The sequence below is a fragment of the Stigmatopora argus genome, chromosome 22, assembly GCF_051989625.1.
Source record: "Stigmatopora argus isolate UIUO_Sarg chromosome 22, RoL_Sarg_1.0, whole genome shotgun sequence".
In the NCBI taxonomy this organism is placed as follows: Eukaryota; Metazoa; Chordata; class Actinopteri; order Syngnathiformes; family Syngnathidae; genus Stigmatopora; species Stigmatopora argus.
Window position 1 is genome coordinate 1590823 of NC_135408.1, and position 20205 is coordinate 1611027.

General features: G+C 40.8%; 1 protein-coding gene across 2 annotated transcripts in view; it reads left to right on the top strand.

Annotated features, from left to right (window-relative positions):
* Window positions 1–1279: 1279 nt before the first annotated feature.
* LOC144067684 (polypeptide N-acetylgalactosaminyltransferase 10-like) overlaps window positions 1280–20205 on the top strand; it is a 79094-nt gene continuing 60168 nt past the window's right edge. Inside the window, exon 1 of one of the 2 annotated variants that reach the window (XM_077591501.1) lies at window positions 1280–1625. In XM_077591501.1, coding sequence (XP_077447627.1) covers window positions 1452–1625 — 174 coding nt within the window. In that variant the 5' untranslated portion in view covers window positions 1280–1451. The remainder of the gene's footprint in view (window positions 1626–20205) is intronic. The other variant, XM_077591502.1, reaches the window with a different exon arrangement.

Sequence of the window (20205 nt, forward strand, 5' to 3'; positions counted from 1 at the left end):
CACAGCAGTATATGTGTCTATTTGTATGTATATTTGTTGGTGCCAGTAAGTTGTTTGGGTAAGTACCCAAACAACTTATTGGCACCAACTGTGCTGTGATTCTTGACCTTCCCATAGTTTGTTGCAATGGAACATGCAATCATTTTTCATGTTGTGGGGTGGTTAATTGTTTTTCCTCTCATCTGTTGCATACAATTTACCCCCCAGAAATATATTTATATAACCTTTATTTTATCAGGAAATATTTCATTGAAAAAAAAAGCTTTTAAAGGGAGTCCTGGCTGAGAAGGTGTATAATTTTACTTTTACTATATAAAAAGAGAGATCATATATAGTTATAGTTTCAACACAGGTAAAATAGCCTTCAAATTAGATAAAACTTACAATTCAGAGGCTGTTTCAAATGCTCGCATTTGTTGAGATAAATTCAATTAGAGCGTTAGTAATATAGATCAAGGTTTTCCATTAGCCATGACAAAGTAAAAACATCACTTTACCATACATTGAGGTAGATTTTGTGTTGTGCAGCATATTATCTTAACTTTGATTTTAAAAATGCAGTTTCATAATTTTATTCATCACAATATAGACAATTTAAATATCAATTACAATAAATCCCTTTAATGTCTAGTCATCCCACTATATTGTGAAATACAATGAAAATCAGCAGAAACCAAAATCTTAGAATGCTACGAGGGTGCTTTAAAAGTGTAGGACTGCAATTTGCAATTCATTTTAATAAATAATCATCTCTTGATTATTTTTAATGATCAAATGGGTAGTTGTCATATTTTGATGAAACAAAGATCAACACAAAACGGTAAATATTTTCTTCTGTTGTTGAGAGGAACGGAACAATTTGACAGAAAACATATCTCGAAACATGCCCGTGCCTAATGTTGCCTACCCAAGCTTGAAAACATTTCCAAAAGAGATGAACAACCATTCACACTCACTCACTCACACTCATACCCAGAGGCAATTTAGAGTGTTCAATCAACCTACTGTTCATGTTTTTGCAAACTCCATACAGGAGGACCAACCTGGATTTGAACCCAGGACCCCAGAAGTGTGAGGCCAACACCCTAACCACTCACCTGGGCGGTTAATGAACATATACATGTAAATATGTAAAAAAAAACTTGTCATTGAAGTTTAAGACCTCAATTGTTTTACAATAAAGTTAGAGTGGGTCTTTGTTCATTTTAATATTCCTAAAAATACAAACAAATCTCTTTCCTCTCCTTTTCAGATTTTGCTTTTCGCCCTCTAGCGGTGTGCTGGCGGCGCCTATTCGGCGTCACAGTTCCGGGCTGACGAGTTCCTTCCGCCCCGCTGTCAGAGTGGAAGTTCCCTATATTCGGCCCCAAACGCGAACGCGGACTCCCGGGGGAGGCTCTCCTCACGGCCGCTTCCTCCCTAAGCTTCTATTTTCTTCCCCTCCCGGAGACATGAGGCGAAGGGAGAAAAGATTGCTGCAGTTCGCCGGGGTTCTCATAGCGGCATTCCTCTTCCTCCCCAACGTCGGCTTGTGGTCTTTATACCGGGACCGGGTCTTCGATAACCCGCCGAACGTTGCTATGTCAGCGGCGGTGGACGGACCAGACCTCCGACCACTGATCCAGGTGAGTCAGAAGCAGTCTGGCCGTAGCGTCGTCGTAACGCGGATGTATGTCAGTAAATAAACTAATGCGTGTATCTCCGATGTCTTTTTGGTTTTGGTTCGAAACACTGATTTTTGCTAACATATATATTTGCGTAGGTTGTATGTGAGAGCAGTAGTTGTAGCAACGTTGACGTGGGTCCTATTCCCCCAAAAACGATAAAACAACAACAACAACAACAACACACTAATCTACATCTAGAGCCAGTTCTGTGTGGTGGTTTGAGCGGCCACGGCGACCAGGATGTCCGGGGACCACGTAGCACCTCGGAGCGAATAAAGTTGGGACAACACAGGAAGTTTCTGGTGGTGCGTTCACAGGTTGACAATTAATCGCAGCATGCTTCTCATTTCTTATTAAGACCTTATTTTTGAGTTAGATTTATTTGATAAAGGGACAATACCTATTCATCAACGTTCATTCATTTCACAAGGGCCGCGGGGGGTGCTGCAGCTAACTTCGGGCACAGGGCAGGGGACACCCTGAATTGGTGGCCAGCCAATCGCAGGGCACGAGGAGATGGACAACCATTCACACTCACTCGCACTCATACCTAGAGGCAATTTAGAGTGTTCAATCAGCCTACAGTGCATGTTTTTGCAAACTCCACACAGGAGGACCAACCTGGATTTGAACCCAGGACCCCAGAACTGTGAGGCCGACGTGCTAACCACTCACCCGGCGGGCCGCATTAATGAACATATACCTTGGTACCTCGACATACGATCGTAATCCGTTCCGAGACTGAGATCGTATGTCGAGCTTTTCGTAACTCGAGCGAACGTTTCCCATTGAAATGAATTGAAAACAAATTAATTCGTTCCAACCCTCTGAAAAAACACCAAAAACAGGATATTGGATTGGAAAAAATGTTTTATTTCTTCTAATTCGCCATATATTGACAAAGTAATAAATAACGAGTGGTTTAATAGTAATAAAATGTGTTTAATAGATGTAAAATTAGACTTATTTCGCGGAGGGGCGAGACAACGACACACAGAGGCGGAGGGGGGGGGGGGGCGGTTTGGGGGACTTTATCCACGGCACTCGTAAACGAACAAACAAATTTAAATTAACTTGGATTAATATATATACAGACACTCAAACATACGTTTAATGTAACTTTACACAAAACTGAATTCTAATTTTGTCTTAATCTTTTGTTACCTTCGTTTTCCGGGTTAGCGGTTTGCCACGCCTCCACCCTCGCTATCGATGGACTGTTTGCTGTTATATTGCCTTCAAAATATTCCGAAAATGATGTACACAAATGTCCTCGCAATATGATAACGCACGACCACTTGCCACGAGAAATAGTCTTTAAAGAACAATCGTGGAGCTTCTTTCCTTAGAAAGAATAACAGGAAATGCAATAGCTGAGCTTACCCACGTATTGATTGTGGGTAATGAAGTTTTATTCTGAGAAAGGGTGCCATTACCTATGGGCGTTGTGTGCACGAGTATACTTCGTGACCGGACGTTTCGCCGGACTTTTGGTCGCCGGACGTTTGGTCGCCGGACGTTTGGTCGCCGGTCTTTTGGTCGCGGTCTTTTGGTCGCCCCGACCGCGACAACGGGCGACCAAAAGACCGGCGACCAAAAGACCGGCGACCAAAAGACCGGCGACCAAAAGACCGACGACCAAAAGACCGGCGACAAAACAAGGTAAAACAACACGGTCTATGCATCAATAAAAGCCAACAATGGCCATGAGCAGTTTCACTGAGCCGACGTGTGAGTGTATAAGAGTTTGTATGTACATGCGTTGTCCCTTTAAGAAGCTACGTCAGACAGGGTCTTAACAAGTTCTCCAACAAAAAACAATAAAAGTCTGGGAAATTTGGAGCTTTTCTTTAGCCTAATAATTACTAGGGCATTAAGTATGACTAAATAGTAATTCACAGTTTGTATTTAGGGAATTTGAGCAATGATTTAAATGGTAATTATCACTTACCTTCCGGGCGACCAAAAGACCGGCGACCAATCCACCGTGTACTAGGAAGGGACATCAGTCAGGGTCTTAACAAGTTCTCCAACAAAACACAATAAAAGTACGGGAAATTTGGAGCTTTTCTTTTGCCTAAGAATTAATAGGGAATCAAGTATGACTAAATAATAATTCGCAGTTTGTACTTAGGGAATTTGAGCAACAATTTTAAATGGTAATTATCAATAACCATCCGGGCGACCAAACGTCCGGCGACCAAACGTCCGGCGACCAAACATCCGAGTACCGTATACTTCATTACCCAGAAAGCCCTCTTTTTGCCCGCGCATGCGCGTTGTGCGTTTCCTGGTCAAACCTCGTCTGAATAAATCGTTCACTCCTCGTAGATATAGTAGTTATACACGAAAGAGATGCGGCAAAAAAGACAGTGCGCTACAATGATAAACAGCCTCTCATGACATGGCCACCTGGCTTGGTCGCATCTCGAAATTTTAATGGTATCGCAAGCAAATTATTCGATCAAAATTTTCGTCGTACCACGAGCATGTTGTATGACGAGCATGTTGTATCACGAGGTACCACTGTACATGTAAATATGTAAAATTATCGTTGAAGGCTAATTTCCATATTTAGTCCCTTGAGCAGGTGGGTGTTAAAAATACAAGATAAAATCAATAAGCCAATAGTAGGGGGGAGAGAAGAAAAAAGAAGACTACAAACAGCATGGAAACCATGAAACATACACAAATAGCACAGGTCTAGGTAGTGTTGTGATAATTACAGTGGGGCAAATAAGTATTTAGTCAATCACCAATTGTGCAGGTTATCCTACTTGAAAAGATTAGAGAGGCCTGTAATTGTCAACATGGGTAAACCTCAACCATGAGAGATAGAATGTGGAGAAAAAAACCCAGAGAATCACATTGTTTGATTTTTAAAGAATTTATTTTCAAATCATAATGGGAAATAAGTATTTGGTCAATACCAAAGGTTCATCTCAATACTTTGTTATGAACCCTTTGTTGGCAATAACGGAGGCCAAACGTTTTCGGTAACTCTTCACAAGCTTTTCACACACTTGCTGGTATTTATCTCCTCTAGAGCAGTGCTGTTTTGGGGCTGTCGTTGGCAACACAGACTTTCAACTCCCTCCACAGAATTTCTATGGGGTTGAGATCTGGAGACTGGCTAGGCCACTCCAGGACCTTGAAATGCTTCTTACGAAGCCACTTTTTTTGTTGCCCTGGCTGTGTGTTTGGGATCAATGTCATGCTGAAAGTCTCAGCCACGTCTCATCTTCGATGTCCTTGCTGATGGAAGGAGATTTTTACTCAAAATCTCTTGATACCTGGCCCCAGTCATTCTTTCCTTTACACAGATCAGTCGTCCTGATCCCTTTGCAGAAAAAACAGCCCCAAAGTGTGATGTTTCCACCCCCATGCTTATAGTGGGTATGGTGTTCTTCGGATGCAATTCAGTATAATTTCTCCTCCAAACACGAGGAACTGTGTTGCTACCAAAAAGTTCTATTTTGGTTTCATTTGGTTTAAATGTAGAAATAGGTCAATTGAAGTTATATTTCAACTTGTCCATAGTCTGCACACCAAACCAAACCTGGCTAGCCAACAATTGCGGGTCCTCTTTTTCTGCTGAATAGGGGCTATTATGGAATGTATGTCTTGAAGTGAGTTTTGTGCAGTGGCAGTGAAAAGCGGCCTGACTGATTGATTGTTGTCCTTTTGTATGTTTTTCATGATAAAGTTTTGATTATTCCAGTTGGGAAATAACTCGCCTTTTGATGTAAGTTTAAGCTAAATTGCTAATTTTGGGGAGTCATCGAGTTTTTATTCAGTGTGTGTCGCCTCTGGAGTTAACTTGTCTGGATTTGATATCTCGCCTGACAAGCCACGTAATGAATGGGATTAACGGCGCAGAGAGCCTGTTAGATATTAACAAACAGTGCACTAACAGCTGTCAAGCTATGGAGTCATTTAATAAGTCTGATTGCAAAGATATAGTTTACAAACACTTATATAAGGCTTCACTCACTTTCTTCTGGCGCTCGCTATTTGTCCATTCAATTAGGTCACGCAATCACTAACCTGAAGTAAGTACACTAATGCTGATTGCTTAATAAAATAGTGGTCTGAAATTTCTGTTATGTACAGTCATACCTCGACTTAGGAATGCCTCTAGGTGCGAAATTTTCAGGTTACAAAAGCTTTACAGATGCTCCCCTACTTACGAACATTCGAGTTACGAACAACTGTACATACGAACATGTCTGCAAATTGCGTTTATGTCGAAAAATGTTCGTAAGTTCGATTTTGTATTGCGCGCCTTTTTCCAAGTAGTGCTTCTTTCCGCCGCTAATACCGACGTCTGGCGCTGTGAGAGCTCAGCTCACCTAGCATCCACCTTCCTCTGCCCAGTTCGTTGCGATGCGGAAGTGCGTGAACGTATCTCCAGTGCGCAAAGAACCTTTTTCATTTGTATCATTAAATATCTCGTGCATCCATTATTGAATATGGTTGGTGAAAAGCGAAAGGTTTCTATTGAGGGAGGTGCAAGGAAGAGGCAAGCCATTTCATTTGAAATTAGTGGCAATAATAACGAAGCTTGATGCTCGTCAGAAAGTGGTGAGCGTTGCACGCGACTACAACTTGAATCGTTCGACCGTCAGTACCATTTATAAACATAAAGATCGAGCAGCAGGACCCAAATATTGAACGTTGCACAAAGTTTGCAAATCAATTGAATGATGCCATACAGTGCTCCCGCATCATTTATGATGCAAAAAACTGCAATCGTCATTCGATAGCTTCTTTCGGCCAGTTTCTAGTAAATCTCTCTCTCTCTCTCTAATGTATGTATACAGTACTGTATGTATTCTCTGCATTTTATTAAATGTTTTTTTTTCAGTACAAACCAGTGTGTGTTACTTATACAAGCCTTAAACATACAAATGCACATATATAAACCTTCAATATACTTATATAGGCCTTAAACATAAATTATAATACAAAATATAGCACTGAGCAACTTACGAACAAATTCAACTTATGAACAATCGCTCGGAACCTAACTCGTTCGTAAGTAGGGGAGCGTCTGTATATGCAAATGAGTGCCCCGAGATATGAAAAAGCTCCGAGTTACGAAAGCCCCCAAAAAGTGAACACATTCCTTATCCGTTATTTTATTTTGAAAAGATTGTCACGGATTGATTCTCACTTAAGAACATCGCTGCACTCTACTGGGCTCTCATTGGCTATCTCACAACAACCCTCCATTTTTCTTTGACCCGTTGTCTGCTTAAACTTACGCTTGGAAGAAGCTGTGGAGTCTAAGGCTTGGACGAACTCGCAGTCGACAACAACTCTTTATGTTTCAAGATTCTCTTATGGTTCTTTCACTGCCATTCGTCATTCATCGTTTTTATGTTTTTCTTGGAAGAAGACGTGGCCGCCGAGTCCCTCGGCGCAGTCACAGTCGAGCCTCAACCTGAACCGCAGCCTGCGGTGGCCGAAATTGTGTCGCGGGGGCAGGCGATGGGGCTTGTGGTCAGTAATGAGTACTCTCAACGGAGCATGAGTACTAAATGCAACGATTAGCAATACACGAGGAAATCTACGCGAAGGCGGCTGAGGAGGAAGTATCCACCATTGCAACATCACAAAAAGGGGGATAAACGAACTTTCCGACTTCGTGGAAAACACATCCTGAAAAAGTGTTCACGAGTCGTGCGATCACCCACTTTGATGATATTTTTCTTGTGCATTTTAGAAACATTATTACAAGTCGTCAAAGGCAATTGTCTTTAGATCGATTTTTCCCAAAATGTCTGTCAACAAGCACGGCCGAAGTGGAACTTAAATCCAAACAGGAAAGAAGCAATGGCGGTAAATAAAATGGGTGAAAAATTAGATGCCAAGAAATCATAAAATTCTAATTAGATTAGATTAACCTTTATTCATCTTGTATTCGGGAATTTCAGTTTGTAGTAGTAGCAAGCACAGACACGGGAAAAGACAATGTAGACCTAGATAAAGCTGGAACCACACAGGAAGCCCACACAAGCTTAGGACCTGCAGAATGGGGCTGAGGTTGAAAATATGCAGAATCACTCTTTCAAGTTGATCCGCACGATACCCGGACATTTCGTCACCGGATGCTTTGTCCCCGGACGGTTTGTCGAACAGACGCTTCGTCGCCGGACAGTTCGTCGACCGGACACTTCGTAGACGGACAATTCATCGCCGGACACTTCGTCGCCAGACAGTTCGCCTAACCTTAACCACTAACCTTAACCACTATTAAAGAAGACAAAGGAAATTCACTTATTCTTTATTAAAGAAAATAAAACAGCAAAAACTCGCTCGACAACACAAACACATTAACATTTGGGCGTGTGCAAGTACTAAATGTGCTCGTCTCTAAACACACTACGCCCGAAACGGCTCCTACGTTGAGCGCTCCACGTTTGGAAAGACCCCAAAAAGACTCAACGTGAAATTCACAGATGGGAGTTTTTATTTTTCTTTATTAAAGAAAATAAAACAGCAAAAACTCGCTCGACAACACAAACACATTAACATTTGGGCGTGTGCAAGTACTAAATGTGCTCGTCTCTAAACACACTACGCACGAAACGGTTCCTACGTTGAGCGCTCCACGTTTGGAAAGGAACCGTTTCGATGCAAAACTCCGATCTGTGAATTTCACGTTGAGTCTTTTTGGGGTCTTTCCAAACGTGGAGCGCTCAACGTAGTGCCCCGAGCGAGCAGTGACGGGAACGTGAGATTTTTCACGTTTTATGCAAGATACGCACAATTTTTTTCTTGAATTTCATTCGTAGACTTCAAAATAAATTTAGTTTAGCATTTTATCTGTTTATCTTTTCGCTATTTTCAAATAAATGAAAGTATCGGCCGAATTCACATGCGTTGTGACGTCACGCGCTGACGCAACGGCGTCATTTTGTCGTGACGTCATTGTTTCACGGCGCCGTCAATTTAGTTTTTTTGCATGTCGTGTTTTATGGGCACATAAGCCCTACCCTCGATTCAGTCGTCATTTTTTTTGTCCGACAAAAGCGGCTTATATGCAAGTAAATGCGGTAACCATTTAAATTACCATTAATTAAGATAATATTCTTGGAAAGTTATCATAATGGAAATTCACTTTCTTAAAATTTATGGAAAATGTTTCACAAATCCTAGTTGTCAACTTCCATTTTCAGAGGGGCCGGGAAGCAGTGAGTGCTCTGATGTGTGTTCCATAGCCAGTCAGGGAAGATGGAGTGCACTCTTGATAGGGAATTGACAAAGATTGACAGCTGTGTCTCGGGCAAATGAGATTCATGTGGGCTGCCTGGACACTGGATGCTACATTGACAAGCCGCACATTGTTAGGCCCATTGCTGCAAATTCATCACTGAGGGGATCTTGTGAGTTTGGGCCACACTTACAGTAGACGTACAGGAGAATATCATTCAATCATGTTCATAATCCATTGTATCTTCACACTTTACATCTATTGCAATATAGTAATTCATTAACATACGAGTGCCCCAACAGACAAGAAATTTGCGATACAAGGAAAATTCCGAGCAAATTTTCACCTTGAGATACGAGCATACGAGATGGTTCCCGATGCGGCAGTCCAGCTGGCCGAGTATGCGAGAGGCTGCTTATGAGAACAGCATCACTCTATCTTTCTCGCCGCATCGCTCTCCCGTAAAGATATCTAAGAGCCGTACAGGTTGCATTTTTTTACTGAAAAAGACACCAGCGAAACCCTTATAAGTGAGTCGTGGCTGGTTCGATAATTTTAAAAAACGAACTGGGATACATTTGGTTCTGAGATTTGGAAAAGAGGCAAGTCCCGACTCGAAAGCCACGGTATCATACATTAACATCTTTCCCTCTGTTATCACACAAGAAGGTTTAAATTTAGTGTAACGTGAGATTAAAACCTATTTTTAAGTGTGTATAGGAATCTAAGTTCATTTAAGTTAAATTTAAAGTTTGTTATGTTACGAGCGCGTGGGCGTCAGTCAAGTCTCTCCTGTCCTCGCTCTGTCTCTCTCTCAAACTCTCTCAAACTCTCTCTCTCGCTCTCTCGCTCTCTCGCTCTCTCGCTCTCGCGCTCTCTCGCTCTCGCGCTCTCTCGCTCTCTCGCTCTCTCGCTCGCTCGGGTGCAGGTTTTCATTCAAACCAAAAAGGGGACACCTTTTGCAAGTGTAGTCAGTTGATTGCAGCCAGGTGCTACTTATTTTAGAAGACCCCTCATTGGTTAAATTGTCGACACTGGATCGGTTTTACCCGGGCTTGCGTGAGTTTTCTCTAGGTACTTCAGGTTCCTCCCACATTCCAAAACCATCATGCTAGGCTTGTTGAACACTCGAAATTGCCCCTAGGTTTGAGTGTGAGTGTTAATGGTTGTCTGTCTCCTCGTGCCCTGTGATTGACTGGCCACCAATTGAGGGTGTCCCCTGCCTTGTGTCTGAAGTCAGCTCTGATAGGCTCCAGCACCCCCTTCCCCCACGGCCCTTGTGAGGATAAACAGTGAATAAATATTGTTTGCATATTTTTATAGTTTAAATAGTATATATATTGCTTTGTGTAGCAGCAGGTTGTAGTCCTAATTTCTACTTCAGTGGAATTTACTCCACTTCCACGTCATCCATTTGCATACATGCTTTGACTTTTTGCAATCCTGTTGTGGGCACATGGGGTTTGTGTTGTGCCAATTGACGTTCACGTCTTGGCTACTTATATATTTGTGGATTGGCCAATTAGCGTTCGTGCTTTTCCTTTGCAAAGTATTTTGAATTGGCGTTCCTGTTGTGGCACTTTGCATTTTTGCTATTTCTTTTTGCAAAGCGTTTGGACTTTGTAGTTCACCTGACACTTCTCGGCCATGTAGCAGGAGTTCTGCACTTTAAATTTTGCACTGTTAACTAGTTAGTGTACAGCTCTTATAACAATGTGGCAATTTACCACCCCATCAAAATAATTAACTACAAAATTGTCTAAATCACTGGGAAAAAAGTGATTTAGAAAAGTCATGTGCTTTTATGGTAGCTCCGTTTTGTAGTCTCATTACGAAGGGTGCATTCAATGTTGCTTGAGTGATTTTCAGTTTCCAGAAATGGAATACTTGGATAACTCACCATCCCAATTTTATTCTTGACTACATTTATATTTCAACCAGAGCCTTGTCACACAAAGTAAATCACACGGCTACCACGTTTTGCCCTTCTGATAATTTCTATTGGGAATATTTTCTGATCAGCCTGACAGTGTAAGTTGGCGTTCTCTATAGAAAACAAGTGTGAACCCAATGTGTCAGACTGCGATACCCTTTTTGTACTTTCGGCTGTCAGAGCCTGAACACTCCAGCATTTCTTGTCTGAATGTTTATCTCCACTTTTTTCTCTAAGATATTATAATTATAGGTCACATTTCAGTGTAATTAACGACGCTAGAAGTCCAATCTATTCAGACAGGTAGGGTCGAAGGACAAATGAGTGCCCCATAAGGATTTTTAAAAAAGTCATAGTTCCTAGATGATAGGTATACTATAATATTTCACATTTTTTCAGCCTAACCTTTCTTAACAGCCAAATTATCTTCATTTGGACCAGTCATTCAATTAAATGCTTGACATTTACACACAATAATGTTCACTAAGGAGAAAGTACAATCAATTAGCAGTATTGCAAAAATATACTTCATTTTTACTTTTACTTTGTGAATTCAAGGGCTGCCAACAAAACAAGGAAACTCAGAGCATCTTAAAAATAGACACAGCTCAGGAATGCAGAAGGTTCACTAGAGTCGAGAATCTCTGAAGCATGCCCTTAAATCACATTTTTGGCAGAAGAATTGACCATGGGACACCTTGCAAACTCGAGCAACTCAAGGTAGAACTGTATTTGCACTTGATTACAACACAGGATTGGATATCGACTGCTAAACAAGTTGAGATTGCATGTTGAATATCTGAGACCTCTCAAAACCAGGGAGGAGGAGAGCTTGAAAGTCATTTACAAAGACTACTGGAGATGCTTGCAGGAGACTTGTATCAGCACGCGACTGTCAGTTTGCTTGTGGTGGTCCTGATAAAGCACCTCTGGAGGAAAAGGCAAGCGTGTGCAGGTAAAAGAAATGTTTGTTCACAGGCTGACCTTGTAAGAGCGTTTCCTTCCCCCGGGTCCTGCTGCATACAAGGCGGACGTTGACTCGTGGCTGCCGCCAGCAGATTGAGGTGCTGAAGCTACTCAGTATTCCGCTCAGGATGAGCTGGCCAAACCAGGGACAGGTGCATTACTGAGACAGTCTGCCAGACGTTAGCCTTTTGATTACATCAGAACATGATCCTTATCACTTTAATTTTCAACCTTTAATATTTTGGATAATTTACATAATCAGTTTAAGGACACGACTGCTTAAATTCTGCTGAGCCTCTTGAACGGTAACTAGTGTAAGTCATTCTTTTTATAATTGGCCCGCTTCGGAAAAGCAGATTTTGGACCTTTCCTTTCTTGAGACAATACCTGAAGAAATTGAAAATGTATGACTAGGTGTGGTGTGCTTTTTATCCATATTTACATTGCATTAGCACTGGGTGGAAAAAAGACAAGTGTGGCTATTTTCTAGAACTTTCACCTTTTCAATTTTGTTGTAGATGTAAAAAATATTGACATTTTTGTGCTGTTTTTTAAAAGTTATTCATAAATGTCAGTCCTTGACAAACAGTGAAAGACACTATTTTTGGGCACATAAATGAAATGTGACTCCACACTCCATTAGGAAGAAGGGTGGATTTGACTAGATGGGTATCATTATAAGACATACGTTGTTACAACAGTAGATGAAAAGCATGTTTACGGCTGGGCTGAACATTGGGCTCATTATTGTCTGAACCAGTCCAATTCATGAACTCCTATCGGATGGATCGTCACTTGTCAAGTGTCTAGTTGTTCTTTCGTTCTTTCTTTCTATTTATCTATCTATTTCTATATTCATTTATTTATCAGGCGGCCTGGTGGCTGCGGGTGGTTATCGCCTCGGCCTCACAGCTCTGGGGTCCTGGGTTCAAATCCAGGTCACGTCCACCTGTGTGGAGTTTGCATGTTCTCCCAGGGCCTGTGTGGGTGCTCCGGTTCCATTCCAAAAACATGCATGGTAGGCTGGTTGGACACTCTAATTTACCCCTAGGAATGGGTGTGAGTGTGCATTGTTGTCCTTTGTCTCCTCGTGCCCTTCGATTGGCTGGCCACCGATTCAAGGTGTCCCCCGCCTCTGGCTTGCAGACAGCTGGGATTGGCTCCAGCACCCCCTGTGACCCTAATGAGGATAAAGCACTTCAGAAAATGAGATGAGATGGGATTTATTTATTATTTTCATAACTATGAAGTGGGGAGATGAAAATATTGGCTTTATTGTATATAATGGTCATTATATTATCATAAGTTAAAAAGTGTGTGTCAGACAAGCGTTCAATACCACTTAAATTCACTTAAAAAGGTTTTTGGCCATTTTCAGTTAATTCTAATATGTAACTCAAAATCAAAATATCAGTTTTGGGCATAACTGCTCATGATGGCTAGCTGTTGTGCAAAGGGTTGGCTTTAACATTTTGCTCCCGTGCATGACAGTGTCGTTTTGTTCCCTGCTTGAAGCTACTGTAGCTTGTAGATAAGTCTTTTTCCCCCCTGCTATTAATCTTTTGCTTCCCTGTTGAGTGCAATACACAGACGCTTCCTGCCCTTTTTATGCTTAGGAGTAGAGAAGCTGTTCTTAAGTGTGGTACACGAAATAATAGTGGAAGAAATCACTTACTGATTTGAATGCATACTTTTTTTAAATTTAGCTACATTGAATCACAGTGTTCATCCTCAACTGTTGCTTACAATTACAATCCATATAGTATTTTCTTGAGATATGAGTAACTTGAGTTTTTGTTTTTCCGGATATGAGCCATTGTTACACTCATCATTCGGAGAACCGAACTCACATTACAAAAAGTAGCAATTTGGCAGATCGGGACATAATATTTTTGGTAAAATAAATAAATAAATACATGAGAAAGTATTCAACCTGGTACAGTTTACTTTGAAATCAAACAGAAGAAGAGCATGGGTGTTTTGCTACCCCAATCAGCAAGCTATCTGAATAAAAATGGAAAAATTCTACCATTATAACAGTTGTGATTCTTCATGGCACACTTTGTATTAACTCCTTGCATCTGATGTAATTATACAAATGACTTCTATGAGTAGACAAAGAAAGCAATAACAAGCCAGGAACAATCTTAATCTTTTACTTGAATAGTGGTGTTTGTTGCAGTGTCTTTGACAGGTGACGCGTCTATGCCTTGAAAGATAGTTTTCAGTTAAAGCATCCAAGTTGAAGAAACAACTAGACTAGAGTGTTTTTAGCATGTTAGCAATAGAGTTTAACACAGCATGAACGCAAAAGGACAAAAACACTGCCAAAATAAGCGATTTTGAGATGCACTGAGCCGACCCACTAAAAGATCCTAGTGAGTTCTCTGGCATTTTCTTTCTTTTTTTTAAAATGCCTCGTAAATACCTGACCACTCAGAGCAGCCTTATTGAAAATGTCCTTACTTAACCCACTCAACCTACACAAGGGGCTAAAGATGGAAATTAGCCCTCGGCTACAATCTTACATATTTACTTATATATGTTCATTAACATGAAGATAAATATGTTCGTTAATATGTGCTGTCCCTTATTAAATAAATCAAACTCAAACTCATTTGAGGACAGCCTGTAATATTTTTCTTACTTGATATCAAGAGGTTTTCCCATTTTATGTAAATGTTCTGAAAATGTTGCAAAAATATAAAACTTCTGGGATAAGTTCATCCAACTTTTTTAATTTTTTTTTTAAATGGCCATATGTGAGGTAAATTTACTCTGTTTCTTTTTGTGAGGCTGAAAATAGTCTGCTTGCCAATAGTGATGATGACTTCAGTTGATTATTTTATTTATTTCATATTGCACAGCAACTTTTGGTTTGGAGGCAAATGTATAAAAATAATTCCACGACAATGCACTCGTAAACGGAACAAACAAATTTAAATTAACTTGAATTAAAATATACAGACACACTCAAACATACGTTTAATGTAACTTTACTCAAAACTGAATTCTAATTTTGTTGTAATCTTTTGTTACCTTCGTTTTCCGGGTTGGCGGTTTGCCACGCCTCCACCCTCACGTTCGCTATCGATGGGCTGTTTGCTTTTGTACTACGTATTCCCTTCAAAATATTCCGAAAATGATGCACACAAATGTCCTCACAATAGGATAACGCACGACCACTTGCCAATGAGAAGTAGTCTTTTAGTATTAGCGATCGCTCCGCTGCTCGTGGGAACATCAGGGGCGAAACTTGTCTGAATAAATGTTCAGGGCTCGTAGATATTGTTTGTTGTACACGAAAGAGATGCGGCAAAAAAGACAGTGCGCTACAATGATAAACAGCCTCTCATGTCATGGCCACCTGGCTTCGTCGCATCTCGAAATTTTAATTGTATCGCAAGCAAATTATTCGATCGAAATTTCCGTCGAAACACGAGCATGTTGTATGACGAGGTGTCGTATCACGAGGTACCACTGTACTTTTCAATCAAAATAAGATTTATGAAGAAATATGAGCAAAAAGCGCGGGGTCTGTTGATTTCCTCTCCGTGGTTGTCAGAAACACTCCTGGGGCAATGATCTAGCCGCTAGATTCTAGCGCAAACAGCTTCGCCAAATGATGCCAGCAGGATTAGGACCACAAAGACCACTGATGTACAGATCATTATGTAAGCCACATCTGTCCTTTGCACTACAATCCCTCCCCATCCCCTAGGAGCTCCCGGTCGGCCCACACAAAACAAGCAGCAATGCGAATTGCTAATGTCCTGCTTCAAGACAAGAAACTCGGGGTGACACTGAGAGGACGATGCTGACTGTGTTGTACAAAAGTAGAGCAGTCTAACCAGGCAATATAGCTCAACTGTGGATTGTTCCTGAACAAAGCAGGAGGAGGAGCGGCCTGCCAATTCGGCAGTGAAAGTCATTCTATCATTTGAATATATTCCAGACCCAGTCTTTGAGGTAGAAATCCTCAATGAAGGGAGCCCATACAAGTAAAAATAAATAAATACAAAGTTATAAAATGAATAAATAAAAGAAGGCGGTTGTCCTACAAACTTAAAATTTTAACATCTAACATGTTAACTAGTCATTGGTCAGTTTCTGATTTTTATGATTTGAACAAAAATATTGGGAATACAGTGGTACCTCGTCACACGACCGCTCGTCATACAATATTCTCGTCTTACGACGGAAATTTCGATCGAATAATTCGCCCGTCATGCGATCAAAATTTCGTGATGCGACCAAGCTTTTTTGCATATCTTTCGTGTATAACATTATCTACGAGCACTGAACGATTAATTCAGACGAGTTTCTCCTCCTACGCATCGACCAGGAAACGCACAACGCGCATGCGCGGGCAAAAAGAGGGCTTTCTGGGTAATGAAGTATACTCGTGCACACAACGCCGATAGGCAATGGCACTCTTTCTCAGAATGAAACTTCATTACCCACAATCAATACGTGGGTAAGCTGAGCTGTTGCATTTCCTGTTATTTTTATTATCTAATACGAGGAGTATTATATTACTTCTCGTTCGCTGCTCCTAAGAACATCAGCGGCACTGGCTCGCAATTCCCACTTTGTAATATTTCTGGTCGCAACTGTCTCTCATAGGCGCCGTTCAAAGCGGTTGCAACCAGAGCCATTATGACTAGGGAGTTGCGAGCCGGTCTTTATGAGCAGCGGAGCGATCGCTAAAATGTACTACTAGACTATTTCTCGTTGGCAAGTGGTCGTGCGTTATCCTATTGTGAGGACATTTGTGTGCATCATTTTCGGAATATTTTGAAGGGAATACGTAGTACAAAAGCAAACAGCCCATCGATAGCGAACATGAGGGTGGAGGCGTGGCAAACCGCCAACCCGGAAAACGAAGGTAACAAAAGATTACAACAAAATTAGAATTCAGTTTTGTGTAAAGTTACATTAAACGTATGTTTGAGTGTCTGTATATATTAATCCAAGTTAATTTAAATTTGTTTGTTCCGTTTACGAGTGCGTTGTCGTGGGAAAAAAAGAACCCCACGCCCCCAAACGTCTCTGTCTCCCGTTGGCGAAATCTGCCCAATTTTAGTTAGATTAAACACATTTTATTACTATTAAACCACTAGTTATGTGTTACTTTGTTAATAGATGGCCAATTAGAAGAAATAAAACATTTTTTCCAATCCAATATCCCGTAATTGGTGTTTTTTCAGTGGGTTGGAACGAATTAATTTGTTTCCCGTTCATTTCAATGGGAAACGTCCGCTCGAGTTACGAGAATCTCGTCATACGATCTCAGTCCCGGAACGGATTAAGATCATATGTCGAGGTACCACTGTACTGTGTTTTACCTAGAGCTCTTAGGTGTCATTTTGTGAAAACTTTACTGATGTAAATGACCAAGTGCAGGACGATCCGATATTGATCCCTTGCACAATAATACGATTGCTAGTTTTAAAGAAGTTACAATTTGTTTCAATTGAATTGCCCTCATTCGGTTAATTTAATTATTTTATATTTTTTACAATTTTGTGCTGAAATGAAAACCATTCCTTTTAACAAAACAGCCTATTTGAAAATGATGTTGATCATTGTTTTGATCGATTTTACTGGATCGCTGCATAACCAATCAATGGTAACAGTCTAGATCCATGATACAATCATAAACCCAATCAATATTTTCCAAAATGAAATCAAAACAAAGCAGTAAAAATACCTGTTTCTCAAAAAATGAGCAACTACTTTCACAGAATTTGTGTGCTGTAAAGGAACATCAGAGAGAAACGAAATGTTTGCTTGATGCTTTAGTTATTTTTAGCAAATTAGTTTAACCAAGGTGGTGTGTTAATTGTACCATTTTATTTCCAATTGTACACACAAAAGGTATCATAACTGATTACTACACATGTTTAAGAAACTAGTAATACCTTAATCTTAAATGTTAAAGCGGTAGTAGGCTATTTTAACTCAGCAAATTATGTTTATTTGACCTTGGCTTGTTGAAGTCAGACTCATCACTGCTATTATGTGAGCCAGTTATGTATGCTGTGCAAGAGATGTTTTATAATGCATCATCTTTTTTAGGTATGAAACGATTTCAGAGTTTGGACATGTATCCTTCATGCACAGTTTCCTCGTGCAATGATGCTTGCTTCCGCAGTAAAATTAATCTGTGTATTTTAGACGATTCATGCGAGTCTTCAAGGTAGAGATTCTGGACAAACCTATATGTATGTCCACTCGTAGACTTTGATAGACCACATACTCAACGGAGTCAATAGAAATGCTTTCCTTTTGGCTTTCATAAAAGCTAAGGTAAACACTGATTCACTGTTATTGGCAGGATAGATACGATGCAAGGGGAGTGACATGAGAATGTCTAAACTGCCGCTTTTGCAAGCACCGAGTACAATTCTCTGCAGGCTGAAAGGAGGGAGGCAGCCATCTGTCATGGCCTTTGTCCAGTATCCGCAGTAGCAGTAGAGTTATGGATAATGACTAGTGTCGGGAGATGAGAGTCTGTGAGGCGGCACTGCAGGGATGCGCTACTCTGGAGGTCCCGGTGCCTCAATCTCTGCTTGGCCAGCCTCGACGTGTACAGCAAAGAGACCGTGGAAGTGGATCCTGGGGGGCGGACAGTTCAAGCTTTTGGATTAGATTCACTGACAAAACTCCCAGCTGGCTTTTGTCAAACTCTTTTTGTCCAAAAGTAGTTGGCAAACCAGTCAATGCCAATAGATGTTTTCACGTCTCAGTTCAATGTTTTATTCATAACAGTTTCTTTCCTTTTGGCCTTTACTTCACATCTAAGATCTGTTGCTGTTTTTGTTATTTTTTCTTTTTGCTCCCACTTGTCCCAGAGATATATTCTCTGTATCTTTTTGAAGTGATTATTATTATTTCAACATGCAATGGCACACATGGTATAATGACAGGCAGATGCGTCTGACCTTAAAAGAGGATTGATTTGTTCATCCGTCTGCCAAATTCCTCAATTTAGTATTTGAATGGTTGTAGCACTAATATCTCACTCAGGTCATTGGTGTGTGATGTTTACAGTTACAGTAATTATTCGCTTTGTGGAGTCGTGAATCGGTGCTGGGTCTACTTTTATGACTGATGCACCAATTTCTTCATGATCTGTTGGTGTCGGGGATGTGTAAAAATAGCTCCTGACATCCGAGATGGAAGTTTCACATATGCAGCCTGCGCAGCGGATGTTTATGAAACTTGGAACTTGTGCTCTAATGGAGGTTGGGGGAATACATGGAGAGAAATACTGACAATTTTGCTGAATTTCTATCTTTAAAGAGACGTCTCATATCTGAAACCTACTTTTGTTCATTAAAATTATTAACATCAATGTAATGACCATATTGCTTCTTGCTGGAATTTGATCTTAAAAGGCACTCATATTCATTGTGTCTAAACGAAATTGTTTGGTTGTCAATCAACAGCTCTAGACTAAGCTGTGTCGATTGGAATGCATGCAACTTTGTCTTTAACTTTTATCCGGAATTCAAGATTAAAGGGTATGTGAATTAATCTTTGAACTAGACTCGTTTTTTTACACTTTCCTCTCTACCTGACTGAAGTTGATGGAATATTGACGTCTTTCAATTGGAGTGACAAATGCTCGTATTCCTGCTAGCCCAGGGGTGGGGAAACTATTCCAGAAAGGGCCGCAGTGGGTGGTTTTTGTTCCAATCTATAACCTTTCCACCAATCTGGTGTCTTAGAAGTGCAACCAGTGAATTGCAGTCATGTGCCTCTTGTTTCAGCAGAAACCTAATTGTTTAAATTGTTTCTGTTGGATAGGTTGGAACAAAATCCTGCACCCACACTGTTCTAGCCTGAACTGGTACTCAAAAGGATCCTAGATCTACAAGGTGGTTTGGTCTCTTGTCAACTAAATCAGTGGAATTTTGTGAAACTACTCAAAGAACTCCATATTAAAAGGCCACATGTTAATAAATGCCACATTATACGGAGATATTTACCCACTAGTCAACATGACTGGCTGAAGTATATGAAATACAGTGGTAAAAAAATGATAGACTTCTAGTAGATTTGCTTCCAGTTAGAAGTATAGCTTTTGACAGTGAACACTGACTACTGCCGCCTATTTTTAGATCAAGCAGGTTGGCGGCTTTTGTTTCTGTGCGATGAGCCAGTACAAGGAGAGCAAATGGACACATCTGCAGGGTGAAAGGTGGAGGACGGGAAACAGGCCAGGCTGCCACGTGAAAGGTGGATAATTGTGCCTCTGTGGGCCTTGGCAGAACCAGAGGTCTCCTTCTGATCACTACGAGTGTTTTTTTTTCTCTCAGTAAGAGGTCAAGGAAAGCGAAAGGTGAGGGAACAACCTTAGCAAGGACGGACGGATAGTGCTGCTTTATCCTCAGTCAAAATACTTTTAAAGT